Source organism: Cervus elaphus, chromosome 15, assembly GCF_910594005.1.
Source record: "Cervus elaphus chromosome 15, mCerEla1.1, whole genome shotgun sequence".
Lineage (NCBI taxonomy): Eukaryota > Metazoa > Chordata > Mammalia > Artiodactyla > Cervidae > Cervus > Cervus elaphus.
Genome location: NC_057829.1, coordinates 42781989 through 42808605, shown reverse-complemented (window position 1 = coordinate 42808605; position 26617 = coordinate 42781989). Strand labels below are relative to the sequence as shown.

Below are 26617 nucleotides of genomic sequence, written 5' to 3'. Positions count from 1 at the left end.
TCAGCCTCTACCTCATAGGTGAACGTACAGCAGGAGGATAGGGTTAGACCAATCATGGTGGCCTCTGGGGGCTCCCAGCTGCAGTTCCCCAGGGTCCTTTCTCCCTTGCACAGGGGCTGCTCTGTCTCTATTGTGAACTGCAAAGACACATGCAAGGAACACTGGTGTTAGGGGAGCTCAAGAAGTTTTTAGTGATATCTTAATACGCTACTGGTGATATAGCCAAGCCAGACTGAGTGTAAACCACTAATCTGTACATCGCCAAACAATGTAAGCAAGCTGGCCCTGGGTCTCTCCAGAGATTTTGGAATGTTACACAGCAGAGTATATATTCCTAACCAGCTCATCTCATCATCCTTAGCCAAGGGTCAGTACCAGACATCCCTGGGGATAAGCACAGAGCCATCTCATTTCAGCTCTAAAAAACTCCTACCTTACATAGGTTCATCTGGGTTCTCAGAGACTGTTGCTCCCTTTCCTTGGAACAAACCTGCCTTTGCCTTCACCAGGACCTGTTTCTTCTGCAGCTCAGGGGAGACTGTCACCAGCGTGACCAGCTTGGCACCTCTGCAGCCCAAGAAGGGCAAGAGGAGGAAGGAGAAAGTTGATGTTCCTCCTGCAGTTCCTGCCAAAGGTAGGAAACTAGCCAGTGGGCACCCCCGTGGAGAGCAGAGCACCTGGGGTCTGATGTGAGTTTAGGACAGGAGAGAGCCAGATGGAGGATGTGACATTCCTGATTACATGGTCTGCAAAACTCCACCTAGATTCTGATCATATCTGAGCCCTGTCCCTGAGGTGGGCTGAAGGGGGCGTGGGGCCATTGGCCACACACCTCTACAGACTATTCTAAAGTGTATTTCCCTCTGAACTACTATCATAATCTGCGCAAAGCAGGATGGAGCAAAAGGGTGTCTGTTTATTTAAGGGAAAAAGTTTCTCTGATTTTTCTAAGGATAAAAAACAGGTGTGTAACTTAGTTTGGATTTGTTCTAGGATAAAATGAGGGTTATTCCTTGATTCCAAGGAATTATGACAGAGAAACCTAAATGAGGAAGATGGGCATTTCCTGAGGCAAGAACTAGAGGTGTCTTTAAATAGTTCCTAAAATAACTGTGGCTAACTTAGGAGGTCATACCTCAAAGGTTTCGATATATAGTTGGGAATACAGGGTTTCCCCGATGAATAATTTAATAACAAGACAAGATCCATTATATTCCTCAATTGGGAGTTTCTAGGATGTCCCCTAAGCACCCTTTGAGCCCTGTGGTAGAAGGCAGTGGTGCTGAGTCTGAACATGTATCAGGTGGACGGAAGAGGCTGGGAGTCATGGGTGTCCTGGGAGGCATGACATGTGTGGATCTGGGGAGGGAAGGGGGTGGTCCCTGCTCTGGGTTGGGCAGTGTACTGTTGTAGCGTCTGATTCAATCAGAGTAGACAGTGCCTTGTCTAACGAAAGACGAAAATGAGACTCAGAGAACCACGTGCTAAGTCCTGACTCTGGGTTCAAGCCCCAAATCATTTAATACTAGTTAGTTACATGACATTGCAGGAGGAGCCTCAGTTTCCTCCTCCGTTAAATGGGGACAATAAGGCCCTCCCTAATGACCTCACAGGGTGGCTGTGAGGGTCAGAGGTCACCACCATCAGGGTTAGTGTGCAACTAGGAGGAAGCCCCAGGGAAAGTTCCAGCCTCAGCCTTAACCAAGTGTACCTGGTTCTCACCTGCACTGACCTCTTTGTAGCTGGTGGTGTTTTGTCGACCTTGTTGAGGAGAGAGGGTGACATGTCCAAAGGCTAGGAGAGGATCACCATTCCCCGAAGGGCACCAGTCCAACTGTTACCTGGATCAGAAACTGAAGTTCTTCCACGAAGGCAGGAAGGGGCCCATAAGACTCTGTCTGTGGTGCTCATGGTAATGTGGACTTTAAGGGTCCTGGAAGGAATTGCAAACTAAACCATTGACATGTTTCTACAGCTCCCATCGCCACCACGTTCCATAAACCGAAGCTGTTAAAGCCACAAAGGAAAGTCACCCTGGTGAGTAACCACATTCTCTGTGCTGTACCCTCAAGCCCTAAACACACTCTGGTCCAAGGAGTACCTTTATTGACACAAAACATGCTCCAAGTTCTTGGTGCTTCGTCCAAGCAAAGCCGTTCTCTCTTCTTGGGTCAGCTTTCGAGCCAGTTTTTCTCCATACCTAGTTCCCAGAGTGGCTTTTTAAAAATCCACATAGGATTGCTTTTTATCATCCATGCTCCTTTTTGAAAAGAAGGAAAAAAAATCACACTCTGGAATGTTTAAAATATAAAGTGGACCAGCTTGTATACATTTGTCTTGATAACCACTCTGAAGAGACTGCAAAAGAACCTTCCAGAATATATATTGTACTTTTTATTTTGAAATACTTTTTAGATTTACAAAAGCATTAGAAAGATGATACAGAAAGTTCCTGTCTACTCTGCGCCCAGCTTTTCCTAAGGTTAACATCTCACAAAGCTGTGGTATATTTGTCAAAACTAAGAATTTAGCTTCAGCATATTACCATTAGCTGCACTCCAGATTCGGGTCAGATTTCAGCAGTTTTTCCATGAATGTTCTTTTTCTGGTGCAGGATCCCATCCAGGCTAGCACATGGATTTCATGGTCCTGTCTCCTTAACCTCTTCCAATCAGTGCCTCAGTTCTATGGCCTCGACACTTTTAAAGAGTAGTAGCTACATTTTTTAGAATGTCCCTTGCTTTGGGTTTCTCTGAGGTTTTTCAATGATTAGAAATGAGGTTATGGATTTGAGGGAAGAACAACACAGAAGAGATATGCCTTTCTCATTGCGTCCCATGGAGGGGACCTGCTGTGACATTCACCTTGACCGCTTAGTGAGGGTGAGTCTGCCAGACTTCTTCATATAAAATCACTACTTTTTCCTCTCCACCCTCTATTTGTTAGAATTCAATCACTAAGTCCAGGTCACACTCAAGGAGAGTGGAGTGAAGCTGCACCTCCTGCAGGGAGGGGTATCAAAGACTTTGTGGACACATGAAAACCACCACAGTAATAGATATTTTAGGGGAGATACATCAGCCTATGCAAATAGTGTGTTTTTCCTTGAACTTTCATCTACTTATTTTAGTGTTCATCGGTGGGTTTTGCTTCTAGCACTTATTACTACGGTGAATTAATGGTGATTTTCTGTTTTCCTCAACCCGTCTCTGTTTACTACTTAAAATTCTTCTATAAGCAAGAGCTGGCTCCCTTCTCTCATTGATTTATTCACTAATTTCTTTACATCAGTGTGCATACATGGAGATCTAATTTCTTTTAAATGTGTGCTTGTATTGTTATTCATTTTGTTGCTAATTTTGTTCAGCAGTTGTATATTTGTGTGAGAAAGAGAGAGAGAGAAACAGAAAAAGAGAGGGAGAGAGAGGCAGAGAAACTGGCAAGCCTATTCTAAAATGTGTATGTATTGCAAAGGAAAAGAATAGAAAAGTGGAGAGTTTTTATATGCCAGTTCACAAAATTTACATTAAAACCACAGTAATTAAGCCATGTAGTAAGTAATTGGGCTTCCCTGGTGGCTGAGACAGTAAAGAATTTGCCTGCAATACAGGAGACCCAGGTTCAATCCCTGGGTTGGGAAGATGCCCTGGGGGAAGACATGGCAGCCCATTCCAGTATTCTCTCCTAGAGAATTCCATGGACAGAGGAAGCTGGCGGGCTACAGTCCATGGGGTCACAAAGGGCTGGACACGACTGAGCGGCTAACACTTTTACTTCGCTTTCAAGTAATGGTATTAGCACAAGAATAGACATATAAACCAAAAGAACATAATAAAGAGCCCCAAACATATCTGCATATGTATTGTTACTTAATTTTATGACAAAAGTGACATTACAGTGCAGTGAAGAAGGGATTATCTTTTCCGTATATGGTGATTATCTTTTCCATATATGGTACCGTATATATGTGGTACTTCACACCACACAAAAAATTAATTAGTATGAAAGGTAAAAATAAAGCTTTCTAAGCATAGTGTATCTACACAAGATCAGGGCAAGCAAAGATTTTCAAATCTGTAATGTTGTGAGCTTGATGGTTGCAGTCAGAACCTGTGTCCTTCTGAATCCAGAGCATGAGGTTTTAACCAGCTTATTCAAAGCTTTGTCTCAGAGGGAAACCTGGATCTCTATGCATGACTGACATCTTCTGGCTCAGCCTTACTCATGACCTATTCTGTGCCCAGGTTACCTGCTGTTCCTCTGGGCAGGATGGCTCCTCTTTTCCAAGAGAGAACCTCCTTTCCCCTGCAATGAATTGTGGGTTCTGTTTTCATGCAGTGTGATTTCATCTGGTTCATGTCATCAAAAATTCCTTACCATTTCTGCTCTATTGACTATACCAGTTTTGTCCTCAAATACAGCAGCAAAGGTTTTGCTAATTTCAATAGATCTATGGTCATTCAGTGGACTTTGGGAAACTCAGTTGAACGCAGAGGCTGAAATGATCAACTTTTCTTAGAGCATCCTGCATCCTACCCATGAGAATCAGACCCCCCCGATAGTCTGAGCTCAGTCTCCCAGCTGGGCATACCACTGCACATTTGTGTAGGTGTGGGTGCATCTTTTCCTGATCTTTTATTCCTAATCCTGGTATTTATCAGCAACCTCAAGACTGATTATACTTTTGTAAATTTTCCCCATTTTACATTCTAAGTTGCTCAGGGCCTGTTGTTTCTAATCTAATCTCTTATCCCTTGTAAAAACAGAAACTGCTCTTTATTGACGTGCCATTGATACATCCCAGGGATATATAAGAAAAAGTGCTTTTTTGCATGTCATCATATTTAATTCTCACAGTAAGTTCCCCCATTCCTAGACTTGCCTGTGAGGATACTCAAACACTCTACTTAAGGAAAGTGGGTTCTTACAACCCACAGGGGGTAGCGTTGCATCTCTCATGAAGAAACGGCTGCTCCCCCAGAGGATGGAGCAATGTCAGCAGCCTTGAATGGGCAACTCTCGAGTTCACAGCGACACAGCGCTGCCTCCTTCAGCAGTTTGGGGCCACTTATAAATGAAGTAGATTCAGTAGCATTTAAAAAAATAACTGGTCCCAATCACACGTTTTTTTGTTGTGGACTTTTTTGGGGGGGTGGTTAAAACCCCCTTCACACCTAAATTGGCCCCACATGAGTTTTTTTTTTCATTTTTCATCAAATTTTATTTTTTTAATTAATTTATTTTAATTGGAGAATAATTACTTTGCAATATTGTGATGTTTTTACCATACATCAACATGAATTGGCCACAGGTATACATGTGTCCCCTGCATCTTGAACCCCCCTCCTACCTCCTTCCCGATGTTATGGACTTTTTGTTTGTTTGTTTGAGCTAGTGTGCTCCTCTGGGACAGAGATCCAACAGAGGAAATTCTTGATTTGCACAGAAAGTAAGTCAGGGCATTTATATATGCAGTTCAAAATGGATTCTTTGTTTTATGGAAATATTCACAATGCAGTTATTAAATACCAATTTTCCTGTCCTTTGATAATTTAAAATATGAAAAGACTTAAAATGTTTTAAACCAAATTTTCCAGAAATGAGTCAATTTGAAAACCAGTTTGCATCTACAACAATACACAATAAAGGAAAGACCTGACTCTGAGTGTACCTCTGCCTGATCAGCAGTTTAGAGTCAAAAATACCAGGCCTAGCATCTACAGGTTTTGGTTAATATTAAGATTTATTTTCCCAGTAGGCCAGCATTGACCTCAGTCTCAATTTGGTCGATATTTATCTCTCAGATCAATAAGTCTTGATGGCAGCTGAAACTACAGTCAATAGCTACCTGTTGACTCACACAGGCCTTGGTGGGTAATTTAGAAAATAATTTAGCAACATCTTTTCTTTGGGATCTGGTACCAGTTTAGGTGTTTAATTCTATAATTGCTGCTTTTTGCCACAAGTCCATAATATAGTGCTTCCTGGAGTGGTCACAGGCCACAGAGTTCTCCAGCCCCCCAGCCCCTCTTTCCAGAGTGATGTTGACACATGCTCATCCCAAGAAAGCAACCTGCCCATTCCCTCCACTGACTCATTGGCAAGAAGGAAGAACCTCCATTTATTGAGCATTTACTACGTGTCAGCTCCTCTGTTAGGTGCTTTGCAGGCTCCATCTCCCTCATCTCAACCACACACGCCGACTCCCAGCAGACCCTCGGACTCCAGGCAAAAATGACAGGTCTGGGTCCTTGCATTTTCACCCTCAAAGCATAACATCTTTTCTTATGTTTCCAAGATAACATGGCATTTTGCAAGAAGTATATATACCAGAGACTAATAGTGGTTTGAAAGAAAAAAATGATAGGACTCAAGAAGAAAAAAGAGGTGAGAAAGGCATTTTAGATGTTTTTATAATCGAAGTGTCAAAACTGCCTTCCCCCATTTTAACAAAACAACCAAACACAACAACCTGTTCTCAAAATTAGCTTATGAAGCCATGCCTTATCATCAAGGGTCTTTCTGATGGACAGTGTGTTCCCTTTGTCTAACAACCTGGCATGCTGACAATGAATCATTATTCCAAAATATCAGTGTTTCTTCATCCTTAGGGGGCCAGGATGCACTTTCTCAAAACTCAAAATGTGTAGTTTTTCTTCCAGTTGGCGGTGGGGGAATGGGCACTAGGTCAAAGACTCCCGGAGGCCTTCAGGGGACCCCTGTTTCCTCCCCGTGGTTTTGGGGTCCCTGAACCCACTGAGATAATTCACACACTTCCAGAAAAGGCTGATGTTGCTTCCTTGTCTCAGAAGGAACAGAATATGTTTCTTTTTCTTGCCCTAGGTCCATTATTGATTCAGAGACCTCGTGGGGGAAGAGAAAACAGTTTCTGTGATGGGGAGGCGAGACCCCAGCAGTAACAGGGACTGTGAGCCGGAGGGTCGGGTTGGCAGCATCCCCAGACCGACTCACAGAGGATGCAGGCCCGTGGGCTCCTTCTGCCGCAGGGTCACGCCTCCTCACTGAGGCTGCCTCAGTGTATTACCTCTGTTTCCTGTCTCTCTAGAACCAAGTCACTCGCCTGTAGCGCTCTGTAGCTAGAAAGATCAGACCACCCTTGTTCTCTAAGGAGAAGCTATCCCTTGCGAGCAAAAGACTGAAGACATGGGGAAACCAGTAACATCAGGGGCTTAATTACAACAAGTTTCCCAGTGGGTCTCTTGTGTCCTGTCTCCCTCTCGGATCCATCTCCCGCACTACTGCCTAGGGATCTTTCTCAAACACAACTCCAGTCATGTCATTTCCCTGCTTAAAATACTCTCGTGGCTCCCCCTTGCCTCCAGGATGAAGCACGGCTTCCTGCGAGCGGCAGCTGTCATCACTGATCTCCCGCTCCACCCCTCCACCCCACTAGCCTGTGTGGTCCAGGTCCCCTTCCTGCTGGCTCCATGGGCTCTGTCCTGCACCGGCTGCCTGGCTCATCCTCCCACAGGGCTGCCTCTTACCTCCAGGATGTAGCTCACACACCACTTTCTTTTGTGAGGCCTGCTGCTCCTTCAGCCCCATTTCTTCACACATCTGGACTCTTGTAGGCATCAGTGCTACCCTGTGTATGTCAGGGACTCCCCATCGCCAACTCTCACGGCACATTTTAGTTAATCTGTTATATCTGACCCCTCAAGGTGTTGATGCCCTTGTCCCTGGAAGTAAACATGGCCATCACCTGCCATGTACCATCACCAAGTACCTGCCATCACCCCAGCTGACTGCTTTCCCTCTTTGCTGTCACCTGCCCCCAGATGGTTAGGCTGGCTTCTGCTTCTCCACCTCTTCAGAGTGTTACCTTCCTCTGGGGTCCTCTTCTCCTTGAACGCATTGCCTGGGAGGCTCAACACTCTCATAGGTGCAATAGCCACCTGTGCAGCACATTGGTTTCCTAATCTCAGTCTTCAAGCCGGTTCCACACTGGTTCTTCTGACTGCTTATGAAACATTCCCCAGGGGGCTCCACATGTACTCCACACTTAGACACACAGAATTCATCACCTTTCCCCGGTCCTGCCCCGCCTAGGATATCCCTGCTGAACTCTAGGTGCCTTCTCCCTCATCCGCATGTTCATTGATGACCAAAGGCTGTCTGTTACTTCTCAGGCACCTGGCTTGTCCTTTCCTCCTCCCAGCCACAGCTGGCCCCCATGCCCACCACCTCCCCATCCATCTGACTTCAGGACTGCCCCCACCCCCCTGCCCCCCGAAGTTTCCTACAGCACCTGACCTCATCTGTATCTTAGCATTTCTCATGCCTGACTCAACTTTCTCCCTCACTAGAACCACATCGTGCCTTTTTACAAAGTGACCTTTACGTTTCTCTTACTGTGAAGGCTGTACGTGGTAGACACCTTAGATACTGAAAATATTTTTTAAAAGTTTTTAAAAATTGTGTTAAAATACACATAAAATTGAGCATCTTAGCCATTCTTAAGTATACAGTTCAGTGGTGCTAAGTATATTCACATTGTTGTACAAACAATTTCCAGAACTCTTTTCATCTTGCAAATGTCTGTACTCATTAAATAACTCCCCACTCTCCCCTCCCCCAGCCCCTGAAAGCTACCCTTCTACTTTGTCTATAAATTTGACCACTCTGGGTGCCTCATATCAATAGAATCATTTGGTATTTATCTTTTTGTGATTGGCTTCTTTTACTTAGCATAACATTGTCAAGGATCATCTATGTTGCAATGTGTCAAAATTTCCTTCGTTTTTAAAGTTGAATAATATTTTGATTTATGTATATATATTACATTTTGTTTATCCATTCATCTGTCGACGGACTCTTGGGATGCTGCCACATGCTGCTATGAACATGGATGTGCATTCTCACTGAGAGTGCACGAGGGTTTTGTTTTCTCTGCATCCTTGCCAACACTTGTTGTTTTCTGTCTTTGTTTTTTTTTTTGTAGCCTTCCTAATGGGTGTGAGGTGGTATCTCATTGTGGTTTTGAGTTACATTTTCATAATGATTAGTGATGCTGAGCATCTTTTTCATGTGCTTTGGCCATTTGTATATCTTCTTTGTAGAAATGTCTGTTCAAGTCTTTCCCCATTTTTATTTTTATTTTTTCATTTATTTTTATTAGTTGGAGGCTAATTACTTTACAATATTGTAATGGTTTTTGCCATACATTGACATGAATCAGCCATGGATTTACATGTGTTCCCCATCCTGAACCTCCCTCCCCCCTCCCTCCCCATCCCATCCCTCTGGGTCTTCCCAGTGCACCAGCCCTGAGCACTTGTCTCATGCATCCAACCTGGGCTGGTGATCTGTTTCACCCTTGATAGTATACTTGTTTCAATGCTATTCTCTCAGAACATCCCACCCTCACCTTCTCCCACAGAGTCCCAAAGTCTGTTCTGTACATCTGTGTCTCTTTTTCTGTCTTGCATATAGGGTTATCATTACCATCTTTTAAAATTCCATATACATGCTTTAGTATGCTGTATTGGTGTTTATCTTTCTGGCTTACTTCACTCTGTATAATGGGCTCCAGTTTCATCCATCTCATTAGAACTGATTCAAATGAATTCTTTTTAATGGCTGAGTAATATTCCATTGTGTATATGTACCATAGCTTCCTTATCCATTCATCTGCTGATGGGCATCTAGGTTGCTTCCATGTCCTGGCAATTATAAACGGTGCTGTCATGAATATTGGGATACATGTGTCTCTTTCAGATCTGGTTTCCTCAGCGTGTATGCCCAGGAGTGGGATTGCTGGGTCATATGGCAGTTCTATTTCCAGTTTTTTAAGGAATCTCCACACTGTTCTCCATAGTGGCTGTACTAGTTTGCATTCCCACCAACAGTATAAGAGGGTTCCCTTTTCTCCACACGCTCTCCAACATTTATTGCTCGTAGACTTTTGGATAGCAGCCATCCTGACTGGCGTGTAATGGTACCTCATTGTGGTTTTGATTTGCATTTCTCTGATAATGAGTGATGTTGAGCATCTTTTCATGTGTTTGTTAGCCATCTGTATATCTTCTTTAGTTCTTTGGCCCATTTTTTGATTGTGTCATTTATTTTTCTGGAATTGAGCTGCAGGAGTTGCTTGTATATTTTTGAGATTAATCCTTTACAGAATAGAAAGCCCAGAGATAAATCCACGTAACTATGGACACCTTATCTTTGACAAAGGAGGAAAGGATATACAATGGAAAAAAGACAACCTCTTTAACAAGTGGTGCTGGGAAAACTGGTCAACCACTTGTAAAAGAATGAAACTAGAACACTAACACCATACACAAAAATAAACTCAAAATGGATTAAAGATCTAAATGTAAGACCAGAAACTATGAAACTCCTAGAGGAGAACATAGGCAAAACACTCTCCGACATAAATCACAGCAAGATCCTCTATGACCCACCTCCCAGAATATTGGAAATAAAAGCAAAAATAAACAAATGGGACCTAATTAAACTTAAAAGCTTTTGCACAACAAAGGAAACTATAAGCAAGGTGAAAAGACAGCCTTCAGAGTGGGAGAAAATGGGCAGAATGGGCAAATGAAGCAACAGACAAAGGATTAATCTTTCCCCATTTTTAAATCAGATTTTTTGTGTGTGTTTGTAGATGTTCTTTATATATTCTGGATATTAACTCCTTTCAGATATATAATAAGCACATATTTTCATCCATTCTGTAGGTTGCCTTTGCACTCTGTTGACTATGTCCTTTAATGCCCAGAAGTTTTAAATTTTGATTATCATTAGTTTTAAAGTCATAGACAACCTGTCCATCACTGTGTCCTCAGTGGGGACCTGGGATCTGCAGACTGTATGTGGAGTGAATGAATCGAGGACGAAGATCTGAGATTGCAGCTCTAAGTCCTCACTGCTCAATGTGAGGTCCAGGGACCAGCAACCTGGGCATCACCTGGGAGCTTGTTGGGAAAATAGCAGCTCAGGCCCCACCCTAGATCTACTGAATTAGAATCTGCAGTTCAACAGGGTCCCAGATGAATCCGATGCACCTTGAAGTTTAGGAAGTACAGTTCTGAGTAACTTAAACAGTAGCCAGCTCTGGTTGGGTTATTGCTGGCAAGACAGAGTCATCGCTGGCCACCTTCAGAAATAGTTATACTAACATTTTAGTAAGACAGGTCAGCCCACTTGGGAGAATGGTGAATTTTCTCATTATCAACAGAGATAATTAAACATGAGAATCTGCTTCTAAAGGGTATTGTGACTCTTCCTCATTCCTGAAAACCTTTCCTGGATAGCTCATCCCTGTCTCAGCTTGGCGTAGCCCTGTCCTATGGTCTTCTAGGACCTCTCAGTCACAGGTAGAGAATTCTGACGTGTAGGAATGTGTAGCCAAGACCCATTTGCCTGGGATTCCCTTGAGTTTATAAAGTCTGCAGTAAACCTGCCTCCTCTCATGGAATCTGAAAGATCAGAGCACTTAAAACAGCCAGAGGATGAGGTTCATTCTATCATTGTTGAAGGGAACCTGTCTTAGGAGAGGGCCTTCCTTCCACCCAGTGTCAGCCCAGGACCGAGATGCCAGCTCTGTTCAGTGTTTCCCTGGTTTCTGGAAAGAACCCCCCTTTCTTCCAGCTTAGTTTTCACTATCCAGAATGTACTTCTAAGACCAAAAAGAGTTTTTCTCTGATCAGTAGCAGAAAAGGGCTTTGAGGCCCATTAGACCCCAGTGATGGAATTCTGAGAAGATTTTAATAATAACCCAAACTCCAGCAAAATTATTTCCAGAGGACATGCATTTCAGGTTTCTTGAAGGATGTTTATAATAAGCTGGAGAATTTCTCTTGTTGTCGTTAAATGTGCTAGCACTGGTTTCAGTTGAATTCTACATGAAAAGGATATATTAACCTGAATAATATATGTTCATAATCTCGATTTAAAATTAAAAAGAAGGAAAAAACCCACAACCACATGAACAATATATTGCCCCAAGTAAAAGCCTTGGGAAAAAAACAAAAACTATGCTTGTACCACGCTAGTCCCATTTTTAGAGAGATAAAATTTCTATGCCCCCCTCGGTACACATGCACATCCCATTATTGTCACAGGGAGTTATGTATGTCGACTGGAGGGAAGAAGAGATGCGGGGCTTCGAAATGGATGAGAGTGGGGAAAACAGAAGTCGTTTCATTTCATGCGCTTCCTTCAGTCAGAGAGGGAGGGGTGAGCAGCTGGGTCTTTCATGAATGAGATGTGATCACCAAGAAGACAAGGTCAGGCGTCCCAGAAGTGGCAGTGGGAACATCCCGTATTAGGGACTCAGCCCTGATGCAGGGTTGTCCCTTCACTGTAGGCCAGGAGCTCGGTTCTGATGTCCCTCCGCTGCCTCGCGCTGTCTCCAAACAGCTGCTGGGCTGGAGGCTTCTCAACTGTATCACAGGCCAATGGAGGTTGGTCAAGACTCTGATGTTCTTAACGAGGGCCCAAGTGAAGCCATTACTTTCAGGAATCTTTTAAGACTGGTAGCACCCTAGGCACTCACTGGGGACCCTCTTTTGGGAGACGATGGGAATCCTCTAGAAGTGATACAGAGGGAGTCTTCCCCGTTCTGTTCTCGAAGGATAGTGCAGCTGTGTGCTTCCAGGAGGCAGGTGGCTTTGGGACTGACCACTTCGGAACTGTGTTTCTCCCATTTGCTGCATCACAGATTCGTTGGAATTGTTTTGCTGTCTTTCATTCAGTGTTGACAAGGCGTGTGCGAGTTGCTCTAGGGGTTGCAGCGTTTGACCCCTGACAAAGGTGAATAGGCGTCATAGAGGTGAGCTGGAGCCCTGGACAGCCCAGGCTGAAAGCAGGCCTGGAAGTCCAGCAGGGCCAGTCCACTGAGTGACTCCACCTGGTCACACAGACCCACCCGGCCTTTGGGGGTCCTGAGCCCACTCTGGGGCAGGCCCGTCCCTGTGTGTCTACAGGGAATGTCCCTGTGAGAGGCAGCTTGCTTTCCATCTCAGCTCAGCTAATTTGCTGCCTTTATTGGGCACTTCATTGTTGGGATCATTGCAGTGCCAGGAAATTTTTTTTTTAACTTTTTCATTCTGTTTTATTTTTGTAATCTCATGGAGCAATATCATTTGTGCTCATATTTGATTTTTTTTTTTTAAAAAGCCTATTTCATTGAAAACTTCAGTTTTGAATGCAGAGCACTTCAGAGTTGTTATTAGAAGACTTTTTCCATCTCAAATAGAGAGTACTAGAAATGAAGTACCATTTTGGGGGGAAAAAAAGAGAGGAATAAAGCATCAGCAACCTGTAATATCTGTAACATCAAGCTAGGCATCCAGAATGTCAGGAAGAAAATTTCTATGTGAAGCTCAAGAAAATTTCATGACAAACTAATGGTGTATATAGGGGATTTTGTTTCCCTAGCCACATTCAATGCTTATTTATTATTATAATTTCCTAAAGCTGAATTTATAAATTCTAATAAGCACATGTGTGGCAATAAGACACAGCCCTATGAATTAAGATTATAGAGTATGCATAGAAAGATGATGAATGCAAACTATGAATTCAGTCATAGGTGCCCATTGCCCATGTTACATGTAAATCCAACAAATAAGCTAGCATACCTACTACTGTTTTATATTTGTGCTTCATGCTTGCTTTGTGCGTTGTACACTGTGTCTGTGACATAATGCTGGTGTTGGTAATGGTATTGGTGCTGGTGGTGATGATGGCAGTGATAATGATGGTTTTGATAGCCGTGACACACACACCTCACTTTGGTGGCATGTGCCCTTTCAGGTACTACCCCAGTGCTTACCAGTACAAACATCGAGTAGCTCCTGTGTGCCAGGTAGCACGTGGGTCGGGTATCTTCCTAGGAGCTAAGTTGTCGTGGCATGCTCCAGCCCACTCCTGTCTACTAGAGAGAGGAAATCTCTCTGGCATCTTGAAATCAGCCACTGTGGGAAGATTTACATATGTAAGTTCGCAAATGCTACAAATGAATTTTCTTCTTGGAGGGTCAGTTGCTCAGCAGTTTCCCTGCATACACTGGGTGCAGCAGTGGATACATTTGATAGAGCCTCTGCTCCCACTGAGCTGAGTGATGGGGTCAGAGGCTGGTTCTTGTGCTGGCTCTGGCGCTTGCTAGCTATTGGCCCCAAGCTTGCCATTTCTTGTGAAAGGACAGTAAGATGGACTTTATGCAAAGAGCTATTGGTGCACTAAGTAAACACAAGGTGCTATCATTGCATTCCAACGTGAGAAGCCAGGTGATCACCAAACGTACACTGCTTTTTAGTGCCAAGGCGTGATACGCGCTCAGCAGAGCAAGAGAGCAGGGTAGGGAGCCAAGCGGGGACGTGTTTGATGGGGCGGGGGCTGCCTTGGAGCGAAGACCTGATAAGAAGGAGGCAAGCTGCACTGCCATGTGGGAAAAGAACATTCCAAGCAGCGAGCATAGCCCAGGCAAAGGCCCCACACAGGAAGTGCTGTCCAGGTATGTCCAACAAACACAAGGAGACCTGCATGGCTGGAACACTGGTCAGCATGGGGGAGATATGATGTGAGCTGGGGACAGAGGAGTCCCAGGGTAAGATTCAGAAGGATGAGGATCTTGATAAGGACACTGGATTTTATTCCAAGTGTAAAGAGAAACAACAGGGAATTTCGTGCAGAGCGGTGAATGGCATGATTCAATTGATATTTTTAGAACTATCTGTCCCACTATTAAAAAATTACCTGATTTTTTCTGGCACTTGTCTGAGGTCCAGTGGCATCCAGCAGCATCTGGTACATGATGTTCTCCAAATAATCTCTGACTGTCTTCTTTTCTCTGCTTCTAAATATTTCAAAGGGACCGATTGTTAAAGCAACACTTGTTCATTTCTATGATAAAAATTATAGTCATAAGAATAATTGAGCACTTGTGTAGCATTTGCTGTTTAGCTGCCAGGTAATTTTCTAAGTACATTACATTTACTAATGCATTTAATCCTCAAACTAACCCTGTGGGATAGGTACTAGTATGGGTCCCACTTTACAGACAAAGAAACACAGGTACAGAGAGGTTAAGTAACTTACCCAAGGTCACACAGACAGTAAATAAGTCAGTCTGCAAGAGTCCATGCTCTTAAGTACCACCAGGCAGACCCTTGCTCGAACTGATGAATCTAAGTGTTAAAGATTGAGGTTGATTAGAAGATTGAGATTCAAGAGTGAAGATTTTTAAAGTGGACTTCTACATGGAAGTAGGTAACCAAACACTCTCTTATTCAAAGCATAAGCATTCTCTTGAATAATACTGCCAGGAAAAGTACATTTGGAAGACAGCTGGGAAAACATACATCTGCGGTCCATGGGGAAGAGAAAATGAATGACTGTATTAGATCATGGAGCTCTCACTATGACACTGTGAGGAGTGTCATGTATCAGGACCCTCCCCAAGAGCGTTGTCCATAATTACATTTTCGCTTCCAAAACACATGTTGGTGAAATCTAGAGATATCCATCTGTCTGATGACTCGTAAGCCTCGGGCCTTTCAGGGTAGAGCTTCGGCACCGTCTAAAGCCAGTCACTTCTGCCTATCCTCAGAGCAATTAGCCAGGGGCATGTGACTTTCCATCACATCAGATTCATTCAGGGAATGCACTTTGCTAAACATCCTTTGAATTCTCTAGACTTAGGAGCATGATGTGAATTTGCTCTGCTCATGGTTTCCGAATGACTTCATCCAACGCAAGGTGCCAACACACCTGGATAAGACCTTGAAACCTTTATCTCCATCCAAGGCTTCTCTGCTGAGTTACAGAGGCTTTCTAATCCTTCCAAAGTCCTAGATAACACTGGGTATTGACCATCAGTCACTGGGTAACCATGGGGAGGGGAAGCCAGGTGTGAGGTAGGACTCTGCACGGCTTATAGATGGCTGGAACAAAGGAAGTGGTCCTCAGAGAGTCCTCTGTCTCCATGCACAGTAGTGGAGAGTCCTGTTCTCTAGGTTCAGATTGTCAAGGTGCACCTAGGTCTGCAGTCACAGCTGTCTGCTGGGCTTGGGAGTGCAACTGGATCCCAGCCCCAGCTAAGGAGGATTCTGGTACGAGTTACGCTGCTACAGCCAGAGGTCCCAGTGTTCCACTGACCTCAGCTCTGAGGAGATGGTGAATTTAGCCCTGGCATGTGGCTCTAGATGCAAGGTACCTCGGAAAACTCCCCTGGATTTTTCAATCCTATCCTTAGTCCTTCCTTGGCTGCATATTTCTACCTGTTCAGTGGGCAGCTGTAATCAAGAGTCTGTTGCCACCCCACATGCTGCCTGGTCAAAGCAGAGCCTGTACCTTTTTCATCTTCTTTCCATGCTGGTCAGAGGCACACTTGCTCCTTTCTTGGGGGCTAAGAGTCCTTTGGGTATAAAACTGTGGAGCGAGACAAGGGGTGGCCTGAAGGGATTCCAACAAAATTCCCCTCCTCATTCATTGTCCTGCAATTGGTGTCAGCCCCATATGTCTGCCCTCAGAGTCTCTGTCCCCCGACACCAAGCCAGGCCTATGATGAGCATGGGGTAGAGGTGGGCAGCTCTCCTTACCCCGTTTCTCCTTTGTCCGGAGCTCATCTGCCCACTGAACAGTGCAGGCCTGTTCTGAAAACACGCTCTCCAGAGATTCATACCAGTAAAGCTTCCCTGTTGTCTTTGGAAGGTCACTCTTTTCCCCTTTGGGATTTCAAGGTCTGTTGTCTGCCTGGCTGGCTCACCTGGGTGCAGTGTGTCCACATCAGAGTCTTAGTCGCTGCTGCTGACCCTGCTCTTGTAAGTTCAGGGGGCTGCTCCTGAGCAGAGGGTGGATTCCAGGCAGGACTGGAATCAGAGCCTGTCTGAGTCCAGGCTCTGCCTAGCAATGGCTGCAGGCTGGTGCCATGAACCTGCCTTTTAAAGCCTGTTTGCGCCTCTGTGAAGCAGCCATGACCACTGGCCCCACCTCACAGGACTGATATGTGAGGAGTGAGTGAGTTAATGAAGATTAGTTAACAGTTCCTGAGTTCTGTATCAGAAGGACCACTTCTCAAACCCCGCCGTTTGTCGCCTCTCAAATCACTTCTGGATCGCATCCTTTGTACCATCATTTAATGTCTCTGTCTTGGAAATGTGTTTATTTTGTTCATTTTGAGCCTTTATTTTCATTTAATGTGCACACCAGGGAACTCTACTTTTTCCTTCTATAAAATGTTTAACTATAAATAAATAGGCCATTTGACAGACCTGTGGAACTCAAAATTAAGTCAAGTTCATTTCCAAGGCAAGTTGATTCTTACAGGACATTTAAAGAGTTGGAACCTACAAGTTTCCACTAAAGGCTTTTCATCAAATAGAGCTTCTCTGAATATACAGTACCTCCCCCCCACTGAATGGCCATTGTTGCACTTGTATGGATGTTAGGAGGGGAGTGTTTATTTTACCAGGTACTCCTCTGTTGAATAAAAAATGAGCACTTAGCTCAAAAGGGGAAGAGGAAGTCTGCCCTCGATAATATGGATAATATGTAATTCTCTCTTGGGTAAATAGATTCCTGATCGTGCAACTCGGTAGAACTGCAATCACATTTTTAAACTCTAAGGTGACGTTAGCATAAACATCCCATGTCCCAGTTATTGATCTGTTACTGCAATAATGGTATTACCCAATTGAACTTCTGACATTGGAGAACTTTCAGTGGCTGCAATTGCATTTTTCTTTTATTCCTTCAACTTAATTCAACTTGCACATCCATCTGTGATCTCTGTGAAAAGGTGTTGTTTTGCAGGAATCTTCATAGAATGTTAAACCTCTCTCTCTCCTGGTAGGAAAGTTATTTCTTGGCTTGATTCCCAAAAAACATACCTACAAAATGAAGCACTCGGAAACTTCCAATGAGGAGCTTGAAGTGAGGTGTGTTTCCAAGAGGTACACAACTTCTGAATTCTTTGAGGCTGACTTTTCTGGTGTTAGCTTTAGCCAGTAAATCCTTCCCCATTGAAATATCACTCTGAAACTGAGGGTAAGTGGGGCTTAAATGAGAAGTGGGAGATCCAGCCTGGAGGCTGTCATCTGCTGTAGCAGAGTCTCACCACTGGCAGAAAGGAAAGATAGGGGATGAGAGATATGGCATTTCAAACTCTGATACTTGCAGACTCACTTTGTTACATGTGGAGTCCAGAAGATTCTATTACTGTATTCGAAAACTGGTCTGTGCGATCATCTTTTCCAACTTCTTCTGAGGGGATGTCGTGCAGTATAGGAATTTAATCGGGCACAGCATCAGTGAGAATTTGAGTGTAAGTCTGGAATTGCTGAGTCCCCTGGGCACAGTGAGAAGGTAATTACTGGACCAGTAGCACCTACTTGAATGGCTAAAATAAAAAGTAAATAAAAATAAAAGTAAAAAAATAAAATAATAAAAAATTAAAAATTAAAAGTAAAAAATAAAAAATAAAATGGACAACACCAAGTGCCATCATATATGCAGAGCAATGAAAACTCTCAGTATTGCTGGAGGAAGGGAAGAATGGTGTGGACACTCTGGATGGATAATTTGGCAGTTTCTTTCAAAGTTAAACATACTTTCCATACAACCCAGCAACCTCATTCTTGGGTGTTACCCTAGAGTAACAAAAATCTCCCACACAAACCTGCAATGAATATTTACAGCAACTCAGTTCATAATCACCGAAAACTTAGAATGAGCCAAATGTCGTTCAGCAGGTGAATGGCTAAGCAAAACGAGGCATGTGACACACGGTGGAATACTTAGTAATCCAAAGGAGCAGACTGTTGATACATGCAGCAACCTGGATGACACGTGAGGGAATTATTCTGAGAGAAAAATGCTGACCCCACACGGTTACATACCATGTGATGCCTTTCACATGACATTCTCTAAGAGAGAAAGCCTCAGTGACAGAACACAGGTCAGGGTTGCCTGAGGGTCTTGTTAGAGGGAGGACATGACTGCAGAGATAGCATGAGGGCGTGTGATGGGACTGTCCTGAGTCCTGTGGGGGCAATGTGCCCAGAAATCTGTTCTTGTGTTTGGATGCATACAGTGATCCATTAGAAAGTCACTTTTACTACATGTCTTTTAAGAAAATTAAATTAAGAATTGAAACAAAATTCTTGGTGTCCCTGGAAGACATAGTAGGAGGTGAGAATAGATCTTTTTTTTTTTTTTCATTTATTTTTATTAGTTGGAGGCTAATTATTTTACAATATTGTAGTGTTTTTTGCCATACATTGACATGAATCAGCCATGGATTTACATGTGTTCCCCATCTTGAATCCCCCTCCCACCTCCCTCCCTATCCCATCCCTCTGGGTCAGAGAATAGATCTTTAATCTTGGCTCAGGGGGTGCACCACGCCTGGGTGAACCTGTGGGGTAGAGAGGTAGGAGATGTCACCTGCAATGGAGAACATAGCTCAGGGGCATGGTTAGAAAGATTTAAATATCCATGCAAATAAATAAATTAATAAAAATGTATTATAAAATCTCTTCATTCTTTGGCCGGTGAGCAGTTTGCCCCTGCTCCCATGCTCTGCAGGCAGCTACTGGGTGACGGCGTCAGGGCCACTCTCCTCACCTCCTCCCCACGAACACTTTCACTGAACTGAGAAAATTTCCTTTTATTCTTGCCTTCCTTGGATGCGCTGACAAGTGTCTACATCTGAGCCTCCATCCCCTCTTGCTCGTAGAATTCCACTCCAGACCAGGGGAGTGGATTCTTCATGACTGAGAGGAAATGGATGAAAAGTGAGATTAAAGACACATAAAACAAGGGGGTTTAGAGCCTACAAGACACCACGCACTTGACACAAACACCAGGCCTCTATTGGAGGAATAGAAAGAGAAATGGGCCGAGAGTCTTTTCAGGCCTGGTGAAAGGGAAAAGAAAGTAAAACCAAACAGTCCTGGGGAAGAGGACTGTTGCTTCTCACATGTTTAGAAAGCTCTGAGGCTTCTTCTAAAAGCCCCTACCAGGACTTCCAGCTGTTGGTCCCCTGCCCCCTCCTGTTTCCCGGAAACAGCAACAGCAGACCTACGTGTCAAGTTCATGTCCGAGGCCTGGAAGTCCTGCCTTCTGCACTTTGCTTGGTGTTTTCAAGTGCAGGCAAGACCTGCTGTCGAAGTGTTTGTGAACAGCCAGTTCAAGAGTATTTAAGTTTGTTTTCGAGTGCTGATGTCCCGTGTACCTCCTGCACCACTAGGAATAGGACAGGGGCTTGAAGAGGGCCATTTGAGGGCCAGAAGCTGTCAGAGAACTAGCTGAAGTGTGTCTTGATTCTCTTTCAGAGACCCATTCACTGCACTCCAGGTCTTGAATTGCCATACACATTAGGAGTAATTCTTTATCTTAAATCTAAACACGTTCGTGTTGGCAAGACATCACCTGAAATACAGGTGGGGCCCTATAGCAGGTCGCTCACCCTGGCTTTGCGCCATTGCAGTTGTTCCCTTTGACCTTGACATTCTGCTCCTGGCTCCCAGTTTGACTCCCAGTTCTGTAGTCTTCCCTGTTGTTATGGTTTTAGTCACTAAGTCAAGTCTGACTCTCTGTGACCCCATGGACTGTAGCCCACCAGGCTTCTCCGTTCTTGGGATTCTCCAGGCAAGGATACTGGAGTGGGTTGCCATTTCCTTCTCCAGGGGATCTTTCCAACCCAGGAATCAAACCTGCATCTCCTGCACTGGCAGGCATATTCCTTACCACTGAGCCAACAGGGAAGCTGAGTCTTACCTACTCTCACTGATATGCCAATATTGTTCTCTAAGCTACTTCTTAATGCACCTAAGCCTTCCCCTAAAGCATCAGTGCAGAGAAAGGTAGCTGAGTGGAAACTGGTGAGAAGTCTACATTTTCCCCTTTTTAGTGGTGGTAAGAAATTTATTTCTAGTTAAACAAGCTGGGAAACGTAATTAAGCACATGGTTGATGGGATAGCCAAGGATGCATGCCAGAAAAACAATAGGTTCTTTAAAGGTGCCAAGGACTAATATGCATCTCCTGTTGGAAACTGTATACACTTCACAATTCAGAGCCTCTTGTGTGCTGCCTTGTACCTTCAATCAAATTATTATATTCCAGAAATATGCATAAGGGAAATGATTCTACACATTTTATGGTGGGTTGCTGCTTGTAGCAGTAATTGAAGTACCTTTCCACTTATGAAAGTACTAATTTTATTTGTTTTTATTGCTTTTCTAGATGCAATTATTTATTTAGTGTGCTTTGGCTTTATTAAATTATGTTTACTATAGGAACATCATAAAAATGTATGAAAACAACACATCAGCCAAGCCAGCCTGGTGACCTGTATTGAGAAAGCTAGTGTTATTTTTCATATCCAAACATAATGGAATAACTTAAGAATAAACAGATAATCTATGCTAGAAAACAATGCAGTTTCAGAGTAATGTAATAAAACACCTGGACAATACGATTTCATAAATCTTGGTTCTAAAATTTACATGAGTTGGGTTTTGTGTGCTTATTTGAGGACACATGACATTTCTAAATGGAATCATTATAACGTGAAATGTAATTAAACGGAAAGGCAAGACGTAAATGGTATTTTTGTTGGCTGGTGAGATGTGGATGACTAAGAAGAACTGTGAAGATTTTTGGTATAAAAAGATAAGCAGGAGGCTCTGACCCATGTACCTGTCCTTAACACTGAAGTTTAAAGAGAGCCGGGTGACTATGAAGGTGGCTTGGTGGTGTCCCTCACCAGCAGGTACTGGCTGTAAGTCATTCTTCACATTCCCCTCCCTGCACCTTAGTATGATGCTTCATCTCAAAATAAAAGAGGATTTTTGCTTTTGGCACACATTTTAAGGAACTTAATGGGAACGTATATGATTTATTTGTCCTGAATTTTTGTGAGTTAATCAAGGTATAGCACTGAAAATAAAAAAAAAAAAATCTACGACAACACAACCAAAACCAAAACCAAAACCAGAGCTGCTTAAATAAAAGTGAGGTGTCTTTTACAACTATAAATCAGTGACTAACTTTTATTTTTCTAATTGTGAATTAAAATTAATTAATCTGCTGTTTAAATAATGTACCATCTACAAGATTCAACAAATATGTACCATAAAGGGTGAGTCTCTCTCCAACCACATAGTTTACTTCCCCAGAGGGAACCTTGAAGACCAAGTTCTTGATTTCCAGGTGAGTTCTAAGGGTTTTCTGAGCACATAAAATATATGCATGTGTATTTACTCCCATACACACACAGTTACACAAATGATAGTAAAATATGCAGTACCCATATGGCTTCATCATTCTTTTTAAAGACTGTGCCGAATATTTCATTAAGAATGCATCGGACTCCTATTGATGTCCACTGAAGTGTTTCCAGTGTTTTGCTTGTACCAATAACATTTCCACCAACAGTATACAAGAGGACTTGTTTCTTGCTGTTTCTTTTCGAAAACTTGTAGTTTGTCAGCTTGAAAGACAAGAACTGATGTCTAAGTGATTTTAAATCATTCTTGTCTTATTTTGAGAGAGGTGAAGTCTCATTTAATACGTGTGAGAACTTTTGTATTTCCCTTCCTGTGAAGTCTCTGATCCTGTCTCTTGTTCTTTGCTTAATTTTCTAGTGGACTGTTGGCCATTATTGTTATTCAATTGTGAGACCCTTTGATCTGAGTTGTGAATATTTTGCTCATTTTTTTCAACTGTCCTTTGACTTTATTTAGAGGATATTCTGCAATATATTGCATGAAAATCTACATGTCATTTTTCTATTGCTCCTGGGTTTTGTAAGACTTTAAAACACATATTTTAAATTGGTGAGATTTTAAAAAATAATTTTTAAATAATTTAAATAATTGTTTAAATAATTGCTGAGATTATTTTTTAAAAATTTTCCCACACAGTCTTCTAGCACTTTTGAGTTTATTTTCCATGTTAAAATTTAAAATTAATGTGGCATTTATCTAATGTAAAGAATGATGTGAACAATATGATTTTTTTCAATTGGCTACCCAAGTATCCCAACACCATTTATTGAAAAATAATATTTGGGTTAATTTATGCATGTTTTCATCAATCCCATTGATGTCTATTCATTTTTTGGTATCACAGAGCTTTAATTATAGTAGCTGTATATTTTTAATGTCACTGGAGTTGGATCACAAATTATTCTTTATTTTAATAATTTTCCTTAATTATGGTAAGAAAAAAATCTATGACTGTATTATATTATCAAGAATTATTTTTTAACAAAAATTTTAAATGCCTTTCTAGTATCTATAGCGATAACCATATGGTTTTTCTCCGTATTACTGTTGTGAATTATATTAATAGATTTCTCTAGTACTGAACCATTTATTCCATTCATTTGTTTATTCCATTTATTCTATTCCTAGAATAAGATCAATTTGAGCATGATTATCTTTCAGTGTGCTTTTTTGTGCTGAGTCAATCTGATTTATGCTAACTTACACACTAATAAATGAAATTGGTCTAAAGTATGTGAAGTTTTTTCCTTTTTTGTAATGCTCCGAATCAGTTTAATTATATTCAGATTATCTGTTCCTCAAAGGAATTTCTTTTAGAAATTCTCTTATCAAACTGCCTGTGCGAGGTGCTTTTGACAGTATTTTCTCTCTTCTTCCTTTCTTCTTCTGTTCCTTTCTTTTCTTTCTTTCCTTTGATGGAATTAGTATAGTCACATGCTACTGTTTATAATTTATATTTTTCTAGAATATTACTCACTTTATCTTGTATTTCAAGGTTTTTGCATTTCCCATTCCATTCATTTATGCTTTTTCCCTTCCTATCTTGATTAAGTTTTTGTTTGTTTCATTGGTGTTTTTTAAGCATAAACTTTTGGATATTTTTATTTATTCTCTGATTTTTCTATCTTCTGACTTATATGTCCAGTGTTAATTTTTTTTTTTTTTTGGTTCTTCCTTCTGCTTTTGTTTATTTTGTTTTTTTTTCCTAGCTTCTTAAATTGGATGTTTGATCCATTTCATCCATATTGTTTAATATAAATATTTAACGTTATGACTTTTCTCCAAGTACTACATTCTTAGGTTCTGGTGTGTAATATTTTCTTTGCCATTATTTTCATCATATGCTGAAATTTTAGTTTTATATAGATTGAGTCACTTAAAATTTCTAGGTGATAGCATTCTAGTTTTGTTGTTAATTTCTAGGACTTTTTGTTTCTGTCTCTGTTTTATTCTTTCCAGCAGAGACTGTTAGTTACATTATTTTTACTTTGGAATTAAAGTTTGCTTTGTGGCCTCATGTTTAATCATTTTTGATAAGTGTTCTGTGACAACTTAAATCATGTGGTGTTTCTCTGCAGGACATAGTGTTCTATGTAAGATGACAGGATGTAGCTTTAGGTTATTTAAGTTTTACATATGCCTTAAATTTTTTTTTCATTTATTTCCCTTTGAATCCCCAAAGTGCTATGAAAATACATGCCTGATGAATGGATGTGTGGTGCTGAACTCCCTGTGGTCGGCTCCTATTGTGTTGTTTTTTGTCTTACAGCCAAAGATTGCCGAGGAGAACTTGACCTACGCTGAGCTGGAGCTGATCAAGCCCCACCAGGCAGCCAAGGGCATCCCCACCAGCACAGTCTATGCGCAGATCCTCTTCGAGGAGAACAAGCTGTAACCCTGCGTCTTATTTAATATCTGCCACTCCAGTTATTTATGAAATTTTGGATACAAAGTCCTTATTTTTGTATTTTCACTCGTGCCTTCTGTGTGGTGGGAGCCCCTTTCTGACGGCCTTTCAGGTGCCTTCAGAGAGGTATGACGCTCCTTTCTGCAAAGAGCAGGGGCCGCAGCCCTTTGGATAAATCTCCCAGGACAAGATTTTCTGGGTCTGAGCCCTGAAGGGTGAGGACTCTGATTCTGAGACCATTCAAGAGGATTTTCTGCTGAGCCAAACCCCTGTATGTTTTTTTTTTCTCTTCTTTATCTTTTTTTTTTTAATCTGAATTTTAATCTTCTACCCTTCCTGTATCTGTGATATCAAGCTCATAGTATATAGCTAGAGGAAATACCATTATGGGCCCAAGTGTGAGATGGTAGAGATGTACTAATTGGTTTTCAAAGGATCAGATAACATTGCCAGGGCACCCAGAGCAGCATAAAGTGCTTATTGTAAGCAGTCATTCAAGATAGCATCTCTTGTTTTAAATAGATGCACTGACCCTGGTGACTCAAGGGCAGAGAGACAGATTGTGGAGCGGTCTGAGGTCTAAGCCGACAGTGAACTGTCTGGATACCCCTGTGCCCATTTCCCCACCCGTTATTGTTCACAGCCACAGGACAAGTAGAACATTGTTCATTCTGAAGTGCTTCCACCTCTTTGGCAGGGGGGGCTTATCCCTGTATAGAGACTATTCTCCAAGAAGTTCTTACTTACCCTTTTCCAAAAGGAGCAAGGTGGTGTGCTTTTGATTGACAGAATAGAGGAAGGGGGCCTCTTGGAAGTGTGCCAAGGTTACTAACTCTAATTGAACATCCATTTGTGTAAGAGCAAAGTCTTTTGACTGCTTCCCCAATGGTAGGAGAGTAGGAAGTATAAGCCAAGCTGGAAAAACGTGTCCTGGATACCCCCCTCACCCTCCCCCCTCACCAGCCCATTACAAAGTGCCTTGCTGACTCAACTTTGCATGTTAATTCGAATGGACTTGAGTGGGAGGGAGGCAGGGATGCCTGGCAAATAGATCTATGAGACAGTTGCTCTGTGGACCTATATGACATCCATGACCTCACCATTCTGGAACAGGCCAAGCTATCAGCTGTGTTGTTAAGGACACTTGATGTGTGAGTGTGCTATGGGTGGGTTTTTACTGCACACTACAGAAATTGTTTGGCTTTGTAATGGACCATGTATATATGTTAAATTATATATTTTAAACACAATCTGAATGTGAGTTGTGCCCCTCTGTACAGCCATGTGAACTTGGTTGAGGTTCTTATCCCCTACTGGTCTCAGACTCTCTATTTATACAAAGGTGAGTTCGTAGAATTCTTATAATGGGATAATGACTTGGAAGATTCTGGATGCTAGAAATTGCTACACAAGTACACTATGTTAACATGCATGCTAAAACTAGTCCATATTTTTAAAATGAAATGCCTTTACTGTTTAAAGCTCTCATTGTGTTAACTTTAAAAAGTAAATATTTGTCCATGAACTTAGCTCTATGGTTACTTTCCCAAAGACCCGTCATAGCTTATGAGTGCCTCTCGTGGTTTACTGGAAAGGGTCCAAGTCAGGAGCAGGTAATGATTTTCCAGAAGCGAAAATATCCTGACTTTACAAAAAGGAAGTCATTCTCCGCTGCCTGTGCTTGCGTCTCATGCTCTCCTTCTCGCCAAGTTTCCAAGGTAGTGAGTAAGCTTTGCGATTTCTGACGAACTCACTAGAACCTTCCAGACAGGAGGACATCTTTTAGAACAGGAGAATATATGGTTAGTGCATCTTTCATATCATCATTATCCTGGGCATCCTATCATGTTTTATCATGGCACTCTTTGGTAGGGCATAGTTACATGGTGTTGTGGGGAAGGAAAGTAATTTCCTGATTTGCACAAGGAGCTATTAATATA

General features: G+C 42.3%; 1 protein-coding gene across 2 annotated transcripts in view; it reads left to right on the top strand.

Annotated features, from left to right (window-relative positions):
- Nucleotides 1–25927, top strand: part of VSTM4 (V-set and transmembrane domain containing 4) — a 78555-nt gene extending 52628 nt beyond the window's left edge. The window contains exons 6-8 of one of the 2 annotated variants that reach the window (XM_043925586.1): nucleotides 528–634; nucleotides 1976–2037; nucleotides 24540–25927. In XM_043925586.1, coding sequence (XP_043781521.1) covers nucleotides 528–634; nucleotides 1976–2037; nucleotides 24540–24665 — 295 coding nt within the window. In that variant the 3' untranslated portion in view covers nucleotides 24666–25927. Of the gene's footprint in view, nucleotides 1–509; nucleotides 635–1975; nucleotides 2038–24539 lie in introns of both variants that reach the window. The other variant, XM_043925585.1, reaches the window with a different exon arrangement.
- Nucleotides 25928–26617: the final 690 nt, after the last annotated feature.